We start from the raw sequence: 12,142 nt of genomic DNA on the forward strand, positions 1-12,142 counted from the left end.
GCCAGCACACAGCTGTCAAATGATAACAGTTTGTGATCACTACCCCATGTGTTGAATTCAGATTGAGATATTGAGCTGGGAACCTCCACATATTATCATCAGTTGGTCTGTGTGGACTTCTTAATCCCTATTTGAAGTCACCTTAAAGGCTGACTTCAGAGCCAAGAAACGCTTGCATTTCTGAAACTTCACGAATAAAGTTACATACAAGGTTGATGGAAAGTTCAGCTCGCTCTGAAGCTTATGTGGTAGAATTTCACTTTTGCATAGGATTTATATTAGTATTTGGCCATCCTATTAACCCATTTCCTATTCATTTTGGCTTCAAACCTGTTTGCTTGCAAGAAAGCCAGCACATACTGCCAACGGGTTTATTGGTTTTAAGTATGACTTCACAATTCATGAGTGCTACGCTTCAATCTGTATGCTTCCCATGTCTGCTATACTCTTCCTCAGCCAGGTGAATCTGGCCATTGATGCTAAGCTAATCAGCTGCTTGGCTGCTGTCTCCAACAACTTGCTCCAGCTTTCCTACCATACTGGCTTTTATGGTTAGCGCTTTTTCATTAACTGCGGGTAGTTAATTGTAATGCTGCTTTGAAAGGCGGTGATCCTGAAAAAGCCCACCCTGGAACCATTGGTTTGTGACAACAACCGACCGGTTGCAAATACCCCCTTTTTAGGGAAGGTGATTAAGAGGGTTGTGGCGCAGCAATTGCATGTACTCTTAGATGAAACAGATTATCTTGACCCATCCCAGTCTGGGTTCAGGCCTGGTTATGGGACTGAATCGGCCTTGGTCACACTGATGGATGACCTTTATCAGGAGAAGGACAGGGGGAGTGCGACCCTGTTATTCTTACTTGATCCCTCAGCAGCTTTTGATACCATTGACCATGGTATCCTTCTGGGCCGACTTGGTGAGATGGGTATTGGAGGCACTGTTTTACAGTGGTTCCGATCCTATCTCCAAGGTCGCTCTCAGAGAATAGCATTGGGTGATTGTCTTTCGGCCCCCTGGCGGTTGTGCTGCAGGATGCCGCAGGGTACCATCTTGCCCCCCGTGCTTTTTAACATCTATATGAAGCCCTTGGGAGTGGTCATCACGAGATCAGGGGTGAGGTGTCAGCAGTATCCTGATGATTTCCAGCTCTATTTCTCTGTAACATATCAATTGGGAGAGGCCGTGCAAGCCATCGACCGCTGCCTGAACTTGGTGGTGGGCTGGATGAGGGCCAATAAACTGAGCCTGAATCCTAGCAAGATGGAGGCACTGAGGGTTGGTGGTTCCCAAGTTTGTATAATTGGTAAGTTGCCTGCTTTGAATGCAGTCCATAGCTAGAGGCCCAGGTGACCTTCGTGGCTAGGAGTGCCTTTTACCAGATTCGGCAGGTAAGACAGCTGCGGCCGTTTCTGGACCAGAATAGCCTGACCACTGTTGTGCATGCGCTGGTAACCTCCAGGTTGGATTACTGTAATGTGCTCTATGTGGGGCTGCCCTTGAGGTTGGTCTGGAAGCTGCAGCTGGTGCAAAATGCGGTGGTGAGACTGCACACTGGGGCAGGGTATGGCCAACATGTCACCCGCTACTGAAAAATTGTACTGGCTGCCTATTTGCTACCAGGCCTCGTTCAAGGTTCTAGTTTTGGTGTACAAAGCCCTATACAGGACCGTCTTACCCCTTATATACCCAGTCGATCACTGCACTCTGCAGGTGAGGGCCTCCTGCAGATACCATCTTATCAAGAGGTCCGTTCCGCACAATATAAGAAATGGACCTTTAGTGTGGTGGCGCCTACCCTGTGGAATTCCCTCCCCTTAAATATTAGGCAGGAGTCATCTCTATTATCTTTTCAGCACCTTTTGAAGACTTTCCTTTTTCAACAAGCCTTTTAAGTTGAGACCTATCCCAGTCTGCGTCTGTGTTGGAATTGCTTTTTAATATTTTTTTTTAAAAAACAATGTTTTTTAACCCTTTTAAAAAGAATTTTTTAAGCTTTTTTTAGAAATGTTTTTAAAGTTGTTTTGTTTTGGTGTATTTTAGGGTCTGTTTTTGTGATGTTTTGATGTGTTTTTAGCGCTTCTGTTTACCACCCTGGGCTCTTGCTGGGAGGAAGGGCGGGATACTGTATAAATCAAATAAATAAATAAATAAATAGGCTAAGACTGTATCAATAAAAACAGAGTCAAAATTGGATGTTCTTGCGTTTCTCCTTTCCATCCCATGTGATCCTTAAACAAGATCAGGGAGCCACCGCTCTGTGCCCCAGATACAGCCCATGGGGGCCTTCCCCTCCTTGCCCCCATGTGACCTTTAGGCTTGAACATAGCCTTCTACTGATAGCACTAGAAGAGGGTTTTGAAGCTGGAGATGGAAAGGCAGAGGAGGCTGGTTCATTAAGGGGAAACTGCCCACCAACCTCATTCTGCCCTGAGCCAGCCCCCACATGCCTGCCTTCCAACTTACAACCAGTCCAGGGAGTGGCACTGCCTGTCAGCTTCTTCCTCGTCCTTCATCTCAGCGTTCCCTTTGCCAAACTCAGCCGGGAGGAGGATGGGGAGAAACCTAGTATTAGCTGGCTGGCTGTGATTGGTTCCACCTACGGTGGTTCTCCATGCCTTCCACCCCACCATTCCGCATGGCCATCCTCCACCACTGGGGAAAGGGTAATTCTGCCTCCTTGTGTGGTAGACCACCCCACCGAAAACAGCCCCCTGAGCCACAATTAGGCTTCAAACAAAGCCTTCTATGGGCATCAACACAAGGCTGTGTAAACCATAATCACTGTGTGGTGGAGGGGTGATCTTTGTGGAGGTTGCGCCTGCAAAGGGAAGGTTAAGCTGGGGGGGGAGGAGGGAGAATCTGCATTCATGTGTGTGCAAGGGAATGCATGAGTCTGCCTATGTATGTATTTACATACATGTGTACCAAAGTTAGTCACATCTCAACTTCAATAGGTCTACTCTGAGAAGGACTAGCACTAAATACCACCCAGGTGTATGTGTATTTGTATCTATGCATGTGTGCACATACGTATATGAATGTGTGCGTGTAGGCTCTGTGGGGGGGTGGCCCTGGCCACTGCCAGCTCTGGCCACACCCACTTTTGTTTTTGGCTCCACCCACCAATGGCATGCAGCTCCCAGAAAGCTGGCCACAAGGAACTGGCGCTCTCGGGCTGAAAAATAAGTTCTCTACCCCTGTCCTAAAATCTCAAGAAGCCATATATCTCTGTTGCATTACAATAGTGCAACCAGGGTTTGTGGATGGTTCATGCCAGAACTACTTTTGCCTGAACTTAGAAACATTCTGAATGGAAGCATATCTTCAGATCTTTTCTCTCCCCCCCCCCAACTTACATCTTAAGGAATGGTAGATCGGATCCAAGGGGTCCCCTTGCCACTGTAGCCCCTCAGGTCACCAAAAAAACTGCTCCCAAAGTTGAGTGAAAAGACGCTTTCAGATCATGTTGGCATGCAAAATCACACTTTGACTCATGGTTTATTGCAATTAGCCATAATTTAAACAAGCCACGGTTTTCAGACATCATACAAAACTGCACTTTGTTTAAAATCAAACGCAGTTGCTTTGCATCGCCTTCCCATGGCCAAAAAAGATAAGATGAGGGGAAGAGGAAGAACCCAAGCCTGAGGCTTGCCATGGTTTGTTCACATAGTGGGGAATCATTATTCCCCATAACCTCCGATCAGGGCTGCAGTGTCATTAGAAGCAGTTTCCTCAACGCATCCCTCATAGTTTTCTCACCTTAATCAATTCCTCCAACTCCTGTTGGGATACACATTTGTTCTCCAGAAGGAAATCTGCCTTATCATTGGCTGTTCTGTTCTTCTGCCTGCTTTCTTCGGGCTGCTCCAGGGCACGGAACACAAGTCCCCCCGTGACCAGGTAGGCCACAACCACAAAGAAGATGGCCACCACTGTTTTCCACTTCATGACCGTCTGCAAACCCTGCGATGGGGCTTCCATGCTGGCGATCACAGTTGTCCGGGGGGAGGAAATAGAGAGCCGTGGCCCTGGCTGGTGCGCCTTGTTCTTGTTGGCCTCAGGCTCACAAGGCGAGGGGACAGCTGCCGGAACAGTCACTAAAACAAAAAAACCAAATTGGCATGTTAAACCTCTGCTCTTGATTTTCTTTTACAGTTATAGTCCTTACCTTTAATAAACATGACAGATGAAAAACAGCATTTACAGACCTTGCACAGAAATGCAGGGGGCGTCCTGACCATACCACAGACTACCGAAGTTCAGCTGGCCGCGATTCAGAGGAGGGCCTTTTCTGGTGTGGTACCCATTTTGTGGAATGAGCTCCTTATGGAGATCAGGCAAGCACCAACAACTGGATCCTTGCACAGACAGTGAAAGACCTTTCTGCTTACCCAGGTGTTTCCCAACTGCTGATATTTGGCAGCATCCAGTGAAGGACTTCCACTAGCACAAGGACTTTTGGCTACGCAGTGGAATTGTCCCTCCCTCTCCTCCCCGAGTGCCTTCCATATCTGTTCTAGGTGTTCCCCCAACCCTCTGGAGCAGATTTTGGGAGAGGAGAGGGAGGGGAACTTCCATAGTGCAAGCAGAAATCCTTGCGCTAGTGGACATGCTGGATACCACCCAGTGAGATCTTGTTTTTGTTCCAGCGAATATAATTGCTGAAATTCTTTATTGATTTTAATAGCTTTTATGCAAATTGTGAACCACTTTTGTGATTTGTAAATGAAAAGCAGCGTATAAGATTTTTTTAGAATGAATGAATGAATACATAAATAAATAAATATTATAACCGGGACTGGCCCAAAATATTTAGCTGCCTGAAGTGGAGGAGCAAATGGCACCTCCCTCCCCCACAAAGTTAATATCCAAAACTATTTTGGCACCTGAGACAGAAAATCCCACAAGCACCTCTCTCCACCCCGGGAAGAAAAATATATAGTAATAATACATTATAGAACTAATAACTTGCTAAACTTTCACAACAACCAAAATCAGGTGCCTGAGGTAGCCACTTCACTTTGCCTAATGGTAGGGTCAGTCCTGGTGCCACTTCTCCATTGATTGAATGGCTGAAAGAGTCCATTTTAGTTATCTAATGTGACCGTCTCTAGTACAATGTTCCTACAGTTTTGCCCTCTAATTGCTTTGTTACAAATACAGCTTGGCAAGAATCGCATAACTTCATTAATTTAAGAAGGCTTGGCTTTTTATTTTCTTACAACACCAGATCTTGTCATCAAGCACTCCCAGACCTTTCTGTTCACCTGACACACATGCAGAGGCATACACAATCTCAGCTTTTATGGAAAAACCAAAGAACTAGCAAGTCTTGTGCATTTCCACAATAGCTCCATTTGACTCTCAGTATACACTGATAAGCATATCTTGCAAAGAAGGAATACAGGTTATGTTTTCACTGATTGTCCTTGAAAATCAAGAGCAGAGGGCACTGATGGGCAGGAAAATAGCAGCCATATCAAGAAAATGGATCTAGTTTCATGTGACAAGAATTTAACAGCCATGCTCAGTGAGACTAATGGTTTATCTAAGCCACCCTTCGCTGGATCGTCACCTTGTAGTGGTGAGTGGGCTTGCGTGTTCCAATGAACCATGTGAGCGATGCCGTCGGGAGTCATGTACTCCCAGCAGGGTCACCCATGGCAGTAAGGTCAAGGGAGAGGAACCAGACAAAGAATGATCCAAGAAAGTCCTCAATGACAGAACAGGCGGATGATAACAATGTGTACGTTACAACGGCTGTGAAGGCGGATGAAGGCTGCAGCAGATAAAAGACTTCCAATTGTCGTGGTATCCTTTGCCATTGGATCAAAGCCTTTTTCTGTCAAGATTGTGTGTTGATCACAAACAAACATAAAACAAATTCACGCACAGGCGTCTTTCAAGCAAATCCATCTGGAAACCTATGTCCTCACTGTGGGAGGCTGTGTGGATCCAGAATTGGCCTCCACAGTCACTGACGGACCCACTGTTAAAGACCTTATCTTGGAAAACAATCGTACTCGGCCATGAGTGATCGCCTCTACTTATCTAAGCCAGGCATAGGGAAGTCCAGGTGTTGCTGGACTACAACTCCCATCATCCCTCGCCACTGGTCATTGCGGTTGGAACTGATAGCAGCTGGAGTCCAACAACATGTGGAGCGTTGCAGGCCTGATCTAGTCCAGCATTCTTCTTTGAACACTGGTCAGGCAGATGCTTCTTTGAAGCCCACAAGCATGGCATCTTCTGTATCTTTAAAAGTTGTGCAGGGGGAAGGGAGAATTCCACCTTGTGGTTTTTCCCATTACAGAGTTGCAAGAACACCTGCACTTGGCTGACTTTCTCTTCTCCTAAAGATACAGGATCAGTCTCAGGCCCTGAACCTGGCAAGCCTAAACAAAACTGATGTACATCATATTATAGTAGTGTCTAGCATGGTAGCCATGTTACTCTGCTGCAGCAAAAAGAAAAAGAAAAAAAGCAACCCAAAGATTCTTGTGGCAACTTAAACACTAACACATGGATACTGTATCATGACACTGAAGTCGAACTGTCCATCTTCAGGTGATAAGGCTGAGGATTCAGAATGAGAGAGGGAATTGCCCTCAAGGCCTGCCCCAGATGTGACTACTAACCCATGAGCACTTGAACAAGGGGAGCCCATTGTGCCAGTACTTTTCTGGCCTGAGGAGGTTACATTGCCCTCCTCTGACTCCAAGGAATCCAGCTTAGAAGCACTAGTAGAACCACAGTCTCCCCCACTCTCAGGGCTGACAACTGCTAAAGCAGGCATGACCCCTTTAAACGAAGAGGCTCCTTTCACAAAAGGTGGAACTAGGTGCATAGATAGACCTGCAGCTCCTATGCAAGGCTCAGTCTGGGACTGACTGCTTCTGAAGCAACATTCTTGCTCTGCTCTCATGAGGTCTCTGCCCTTGGCTCTACATGGAGCTGCCTAGTCCTGTGCTAGAATCTAGACCCACTGTTCTTCAACCTTGGGTCCCCAGATGTTGTTCGACTACAACTCCCATCAACCCCAACCAGTTTAACCAATAGCCAAGGATGATGGGAGCTGTAGTCCAACAACATCTGGGGACCCAAGGTTGAAGAACAGTAATCTAGACTTTGCCCTACTTTACCTCACTTTGCTCTGTTTGCCCAAACCTGAACTCTTAGCTTGGGTCAGAACTGCTGAAGCTACCACTCAGAACTGAACACAATGGCATATGTTTTTGTGGACTAGGGTCCACTTCATCAGATGTTCAAAGTGTTATTCCAAGTTGGCAGATAAAGATATGCCTGTGGGGATGGGGAAAGAATAAAAGGAGCAAGCTCAGAGCATAACGAAATGGGGGGGAAATGCAGACTGTGACCATGCTGATAAAGCATAAGGCTTTGCACACCTTCTATGCACACTTACCCCATTGAACTAAATGGGACTTACTTCTGAGTAGACAAGTATAAGATTGTGTGTACAACTAGTGCAGGGATCATTTACAAAGGTGTGTTGATGATAACATAAACAGCTAAGCATTAGCAAGCTACATAGCACCTATAGAGGGATGAAATAAGGACCATTCTACAGGCAACCTTTTAAAACCAGAGAAGTGACATTCTGTGGGGGAAATGTAACCCTTTCTCCTCACACAGTTTCCACATCAAAATCCCACCCTCTAGGAAACTGCAGTCAGCCTGGCTGAGGAGGGACTGGAGGGGTAGATACCATGATTTACATTGTCTTTCACACAGATTATGAGATAATTCACTCATTAATATTTAGCAGGACAATGATGCAAAGTGTCAGCAGGATCAAATTGTTAATATCAGGGAGGAAGAGTCTGTGATCTGAGGCCAAAACTTCCTAAGCTTCTTCTGTTCCACCCCTGCAGTTTACTAGTTGAAAGAGAAAGCTGTGGACTAGCTAAGTATCTGTCATAAACTCACTTTGTGGCCTTAGACAAGTAACTAGTCTCTCAGCCCCAATCCTTGCAAACTAAAACAGAGACTATACTACTGGCCTACCTTGCAGGGTGTTATAAGAATTGCTGAGATGACTTATACAAAAGGCTTCTGCATAAATTACAATTGCTCTCGCCATCATCTCCTCTCAGTCTGTCAGTGGAGGAGCTAAACAATAGCTCATTTTAGGTGTATAAAGCTTAGTACTCTGGTAGTATCACCTATGCCTGTTGTCCTGTTTCTCAAAAAGAAAAGAGACAGCATACACAGGTGTATGTAGGGTCATGCAACAGGGATTAAGGGTGCAATACAGTTCTCCCAATGAACAGGAGTTCTGCCACTCACTTCAATGGAAGATGGACTGCATCAAGAAAGCCCACTGGTGTAATCATTCACATCAGTACGTAGGGACTGAGGAGTTATTAGTAACTGTGTGTGATAATTCACAAATGTTACAATCTCCAAATTGATCCTATCAGTTCAAGATTATGAGAGAAGTAGTGTCAGAAGTAGAAGTTTGATGTGTACATGTTGGATGATAAAAATGAACAGCATATTAGAATTCCCTGAAGTGTGACATCCCCTTTCAGAGAACCTGCCTTAGTTCCTCCCAGTAAGTGAAGGGATTATTTTTGTATTTTTGCTTCCCATCTTAAAAAAGAAGCAGTGGAGTCTGCTACTCTATTTATTTATATACAGTTCTGTCTTCTTTACAGAGCGACTCCTATTTATGTGTTTCCGTGAACTGTAGTAACAAACAATGTATGATAGATGCCCTAGCCCAGCAATAGCCAATGTGGTCCCCTCCAGATGCTGTTGGACTACAACTTCCATCAACCTCAGTCTGTTTGGTCAGGGATGATGGGAGATAGTCTAACAACATCTGGAGGGCACCACATTGGCTCCCCTGCCCAAACCTGTAACATGTCTTTCCAACCAATCACATTTTATTAATGAAACCATAAATATATCACCAACTTTCTAACCAGGAAGAGAGGTGGATCATAAATACTTTTCAATAAACAATAAACAATACAAAATACAGTCAATTCAAAATGGTCACTAAACTCTGAAATATGACTGAAAATATCAATACATTTAATAATCCATCATATAACTTGATCATGACAGCAATCTACCACATTAGCATTTAAGAATTTTAGACACAATTTAGCTACCAGCACCAGCAAATATATAAACTGAATGAATATTGGGGGAGATCATCATCAACTTTACTCCCACATACAACAGCCTTAGTCAGGTGACATGGTACATAAAATGAATGCTTGGGGAAGGGGTGTTCAGGATCACACTCACTGACCCAACCCCTGATCTCTACACGTTACCATGCAAGCACTTTCCACATGATGCATACCTTGCATTTTTGCAGGGCACAAATCATGTGCAGAGACTATAAATGTACAGCTTGCACACACAAGGATTCTTTTCAGAAGTTCTGGTGATATCTGGGGAGTTCAGGACAGAGCCAGGCAGAGCAATCCTGACCTTACTGCCACACATGTACATGCAGTGTGATGTGAGCAGGGCTAATGCCTTAGTGTATACATGTGGGTTTTCCCCCACAAATCTAGTGTCCAAGGGAAGGTCGGAGAAACCTATGGCCTTCCAGAAGTTGTTGGATTCCAACTCCCATCAGCCCCAGCCAGCAAGGCCATTGCCCATGGTAGCAGGGATGGAGAGAACCATTAAAGTCTGGCCCATGCCAGCTCTGCATGGGGAAGGGAGTATGTCTATTCTGTCCTGTTTCCATGCAGATTTTAAATATCCACACGGAAACAGAAAGGGTTTTTTAAAAGTATTTATGAGGTGGTCCTAGGGCTACAGCACTGCCTCCATTCCTCTAAAAGAGAGGTTCCCAAACATGGACCACCAGTGGTCCACGAGCTTCATTCGGGTAGTCCATGGCACTCATACTGATTTTTAATAGGATTTAATTGTATTTTATTCGATGGAATGCAAATTGAAATACAATAAAACACCACATAAGAAATAAAAGAAGCCATAAAAATCCAATTAAAAAATCAGACAGCACCTAGCACAGCACAGCACAGCTGCTAAAGCAGACAGAAAATCATTAAGTGGTCTGCCAAGACCATCAGCAATTTTCAATCAATCTGTGGGAGAAAAGGTTTGGGAACCACTATGCTAAAAGATATTTATTTTAGACTTTTAAAAATAGGCAATTCAGCCTGAAGCGACAACCGCATGAGACTCCTTCCTGCCACACAGTGTCCTGAAGGCCCACACAGCAAGTCCCCCTGGGAGTGACGAGACTCGATGAGGTCCCATCATTCTCAGGAGGAATTGTACAGGGGAAAAAAAACATGACTGCCCCCAGTGTTTACATAGGAAGCATAGGAAGTTGCCGTATACCGAGTCAGACCATTAGTCCATCTAGCAGTGTATTGTCCACACTGACTGGCAGCAGCTCTCTGGGATTTCTGGCAGGGTTCTCTCCCAGCCCTACCTGGAGATGCCAAGGATTGAACCTGGGACTTTTTGCAGGCAAAGCAGATGAGCTACGGCCTTTCCCACATCCACCGGCTGGATCCACTTCCCCACCCCTGCATTAGGCCTTCTGAAAAGGGCTCCCACAAGTAGTGCTCCTGCTTTCAAAGCATCCCAACTCTGAAAGAAACATCATCTGTCTAGACTGCGTGACTTCTTCAAAAGGCCTCTTCAGAGTCTGCTTTTCCCAGTATGACATATTTTCTTGTATCTGTTTGTTAACTTATCACAAAAGAGGTTTTCATCTCTCTCATTAAAGGCAATGACAAATCTGAGTTTATGCAACACACACATTAAATTGGCACATGCCTCATAGGGGACATGCCAGTGTTGTGACATAGTCCTTTTCCCAATGAGGCAATGCCATTGGGGAAAGGTAAGATCCTGTTTGTTTGCAGAAGGCACAGCATGGAAACACTCAGAAGGCATTAACAAGCTGCCTTAAATGTCAGCATTTGCTCCACCATAAGTTTAGCTCATTTGAGTTTGAATATTTACGAATCTGCTGTCAGCACAAAGCCATCCAAGGTGATAGATAATAAAGTATGTAAAATAATGCAGTAAAAAAAAAAATCATATTTTAAAATAAATATCACACACAGAGCCACTCAGTGGTACTAAAAGCATTGCCATTGAAACTGCAAAGCCAGCACCACTAAATTCTGGACTCAGTGAATGGTCTGAGAGCATCTTAAGTTACACCAATTTCTTTCATCTGTGTAAACTTGGAGCTTCCACAGCACAGGAGTTGAATACTTATGCAAGCAACATGTTTCAGTTTTTTATGTTTCTCACAAACATTTCCTAACATAAAACCAATGTCACCTTACAATAATTGATTTTGAGTTTCAGTGTTTCAAAATAAAGTATCATACAGAATGTACTTTTTGTAATTCAGTAATAAGACAGCATTGGTCAGGGGTCTGATTACTTTTGCAAGGCACTGTAAATGTAAAGCCATTTAATTAAGCAGGGGATGCATGGAAGGTGAACCACACCCTACATCCAAAAGGAAGGGATGTTCACATACCGAATACCAGACACTGCATTTCATATTTTCTTTTTGTATTCTCTAATACAGTACTACACCAGAACCAAAATAACTCAAAAAATAAAAAAAGAAATAAGTGTGCCCTTAACTTTCAGTTCTACCCATTGCTCCCACTAATCAATCAACTGAAACTTTAGATGATGAATCTCATGGTTTAACCAATGAAGGCTTTGTACACATGCCTGGTCCCACTGAATACTATGGAACTTACCTCTAAGCAGCAGATATGAAGAAGATTGAACAGTAAATCTCACAACCTTCCTTTCCAATATTTGTGAGTCATTTATTACTGGACAATGGGCTAAGATGATTACATAGGAATATAAAAGTTTATATTTAAATACCATGTACCTTGGACAAGTCAACAGCTATATTATTAATATTGGGTACTAAAACATAACTGGCAATGTATCATCGAGGAAAAATGCATGAGAAGTGTCATACAGTGATCCTTCTGGAACGAGACCAGATGGTCTAAATGCTCGAATTGCTCTAATTCAATTTCTGTTATCCTTTTATACAGCTAATTTAATTTGAAGGAGAAGTGAACTCCAAATCAAACCTTCTATAAGAACAGCTTCTAATCTAACACT

General features: G+C 44.1%; 1 protein-coding gene across 1 annotated transcript in view; it reads right to left on the minus strand.

The window, feature by feature from the left end:
- Nucleotides 1–12,142, minus strand: part of KCNK10 (potassium two pore domain channel subfamily K member 10) — a 104,328-nt gene that overhangs the window by 55,123 nt on the left and 37,063 nt on the right. Inside the window, exon 2 of the mRNA XM_061613240.1 lies at nt 3,767–4,104. Within this exon, the coding sequence (XP_061469224.1) occupies nt 3,767–4,104 (338 nt within the window). The remainder of the gene's footprint in view (nt 1–3,766; nt 4,105–12,142) is intronic.

Source organism: Rhineura floridana, chromosome 2 (assembly GCF_030035675.1).
Source record: "Rhineura floridana isolate rRhiFlo1 chromosome 2, rRhiFlo1.hap2, whole genome shotgun sequence".
Classification (NCBI taxonomy): Eukaryota; Metazoa; Chordata; class Lepidosauria; order Squamata; family Rhineuridae; genus Rhineura; species Rhineura floridana.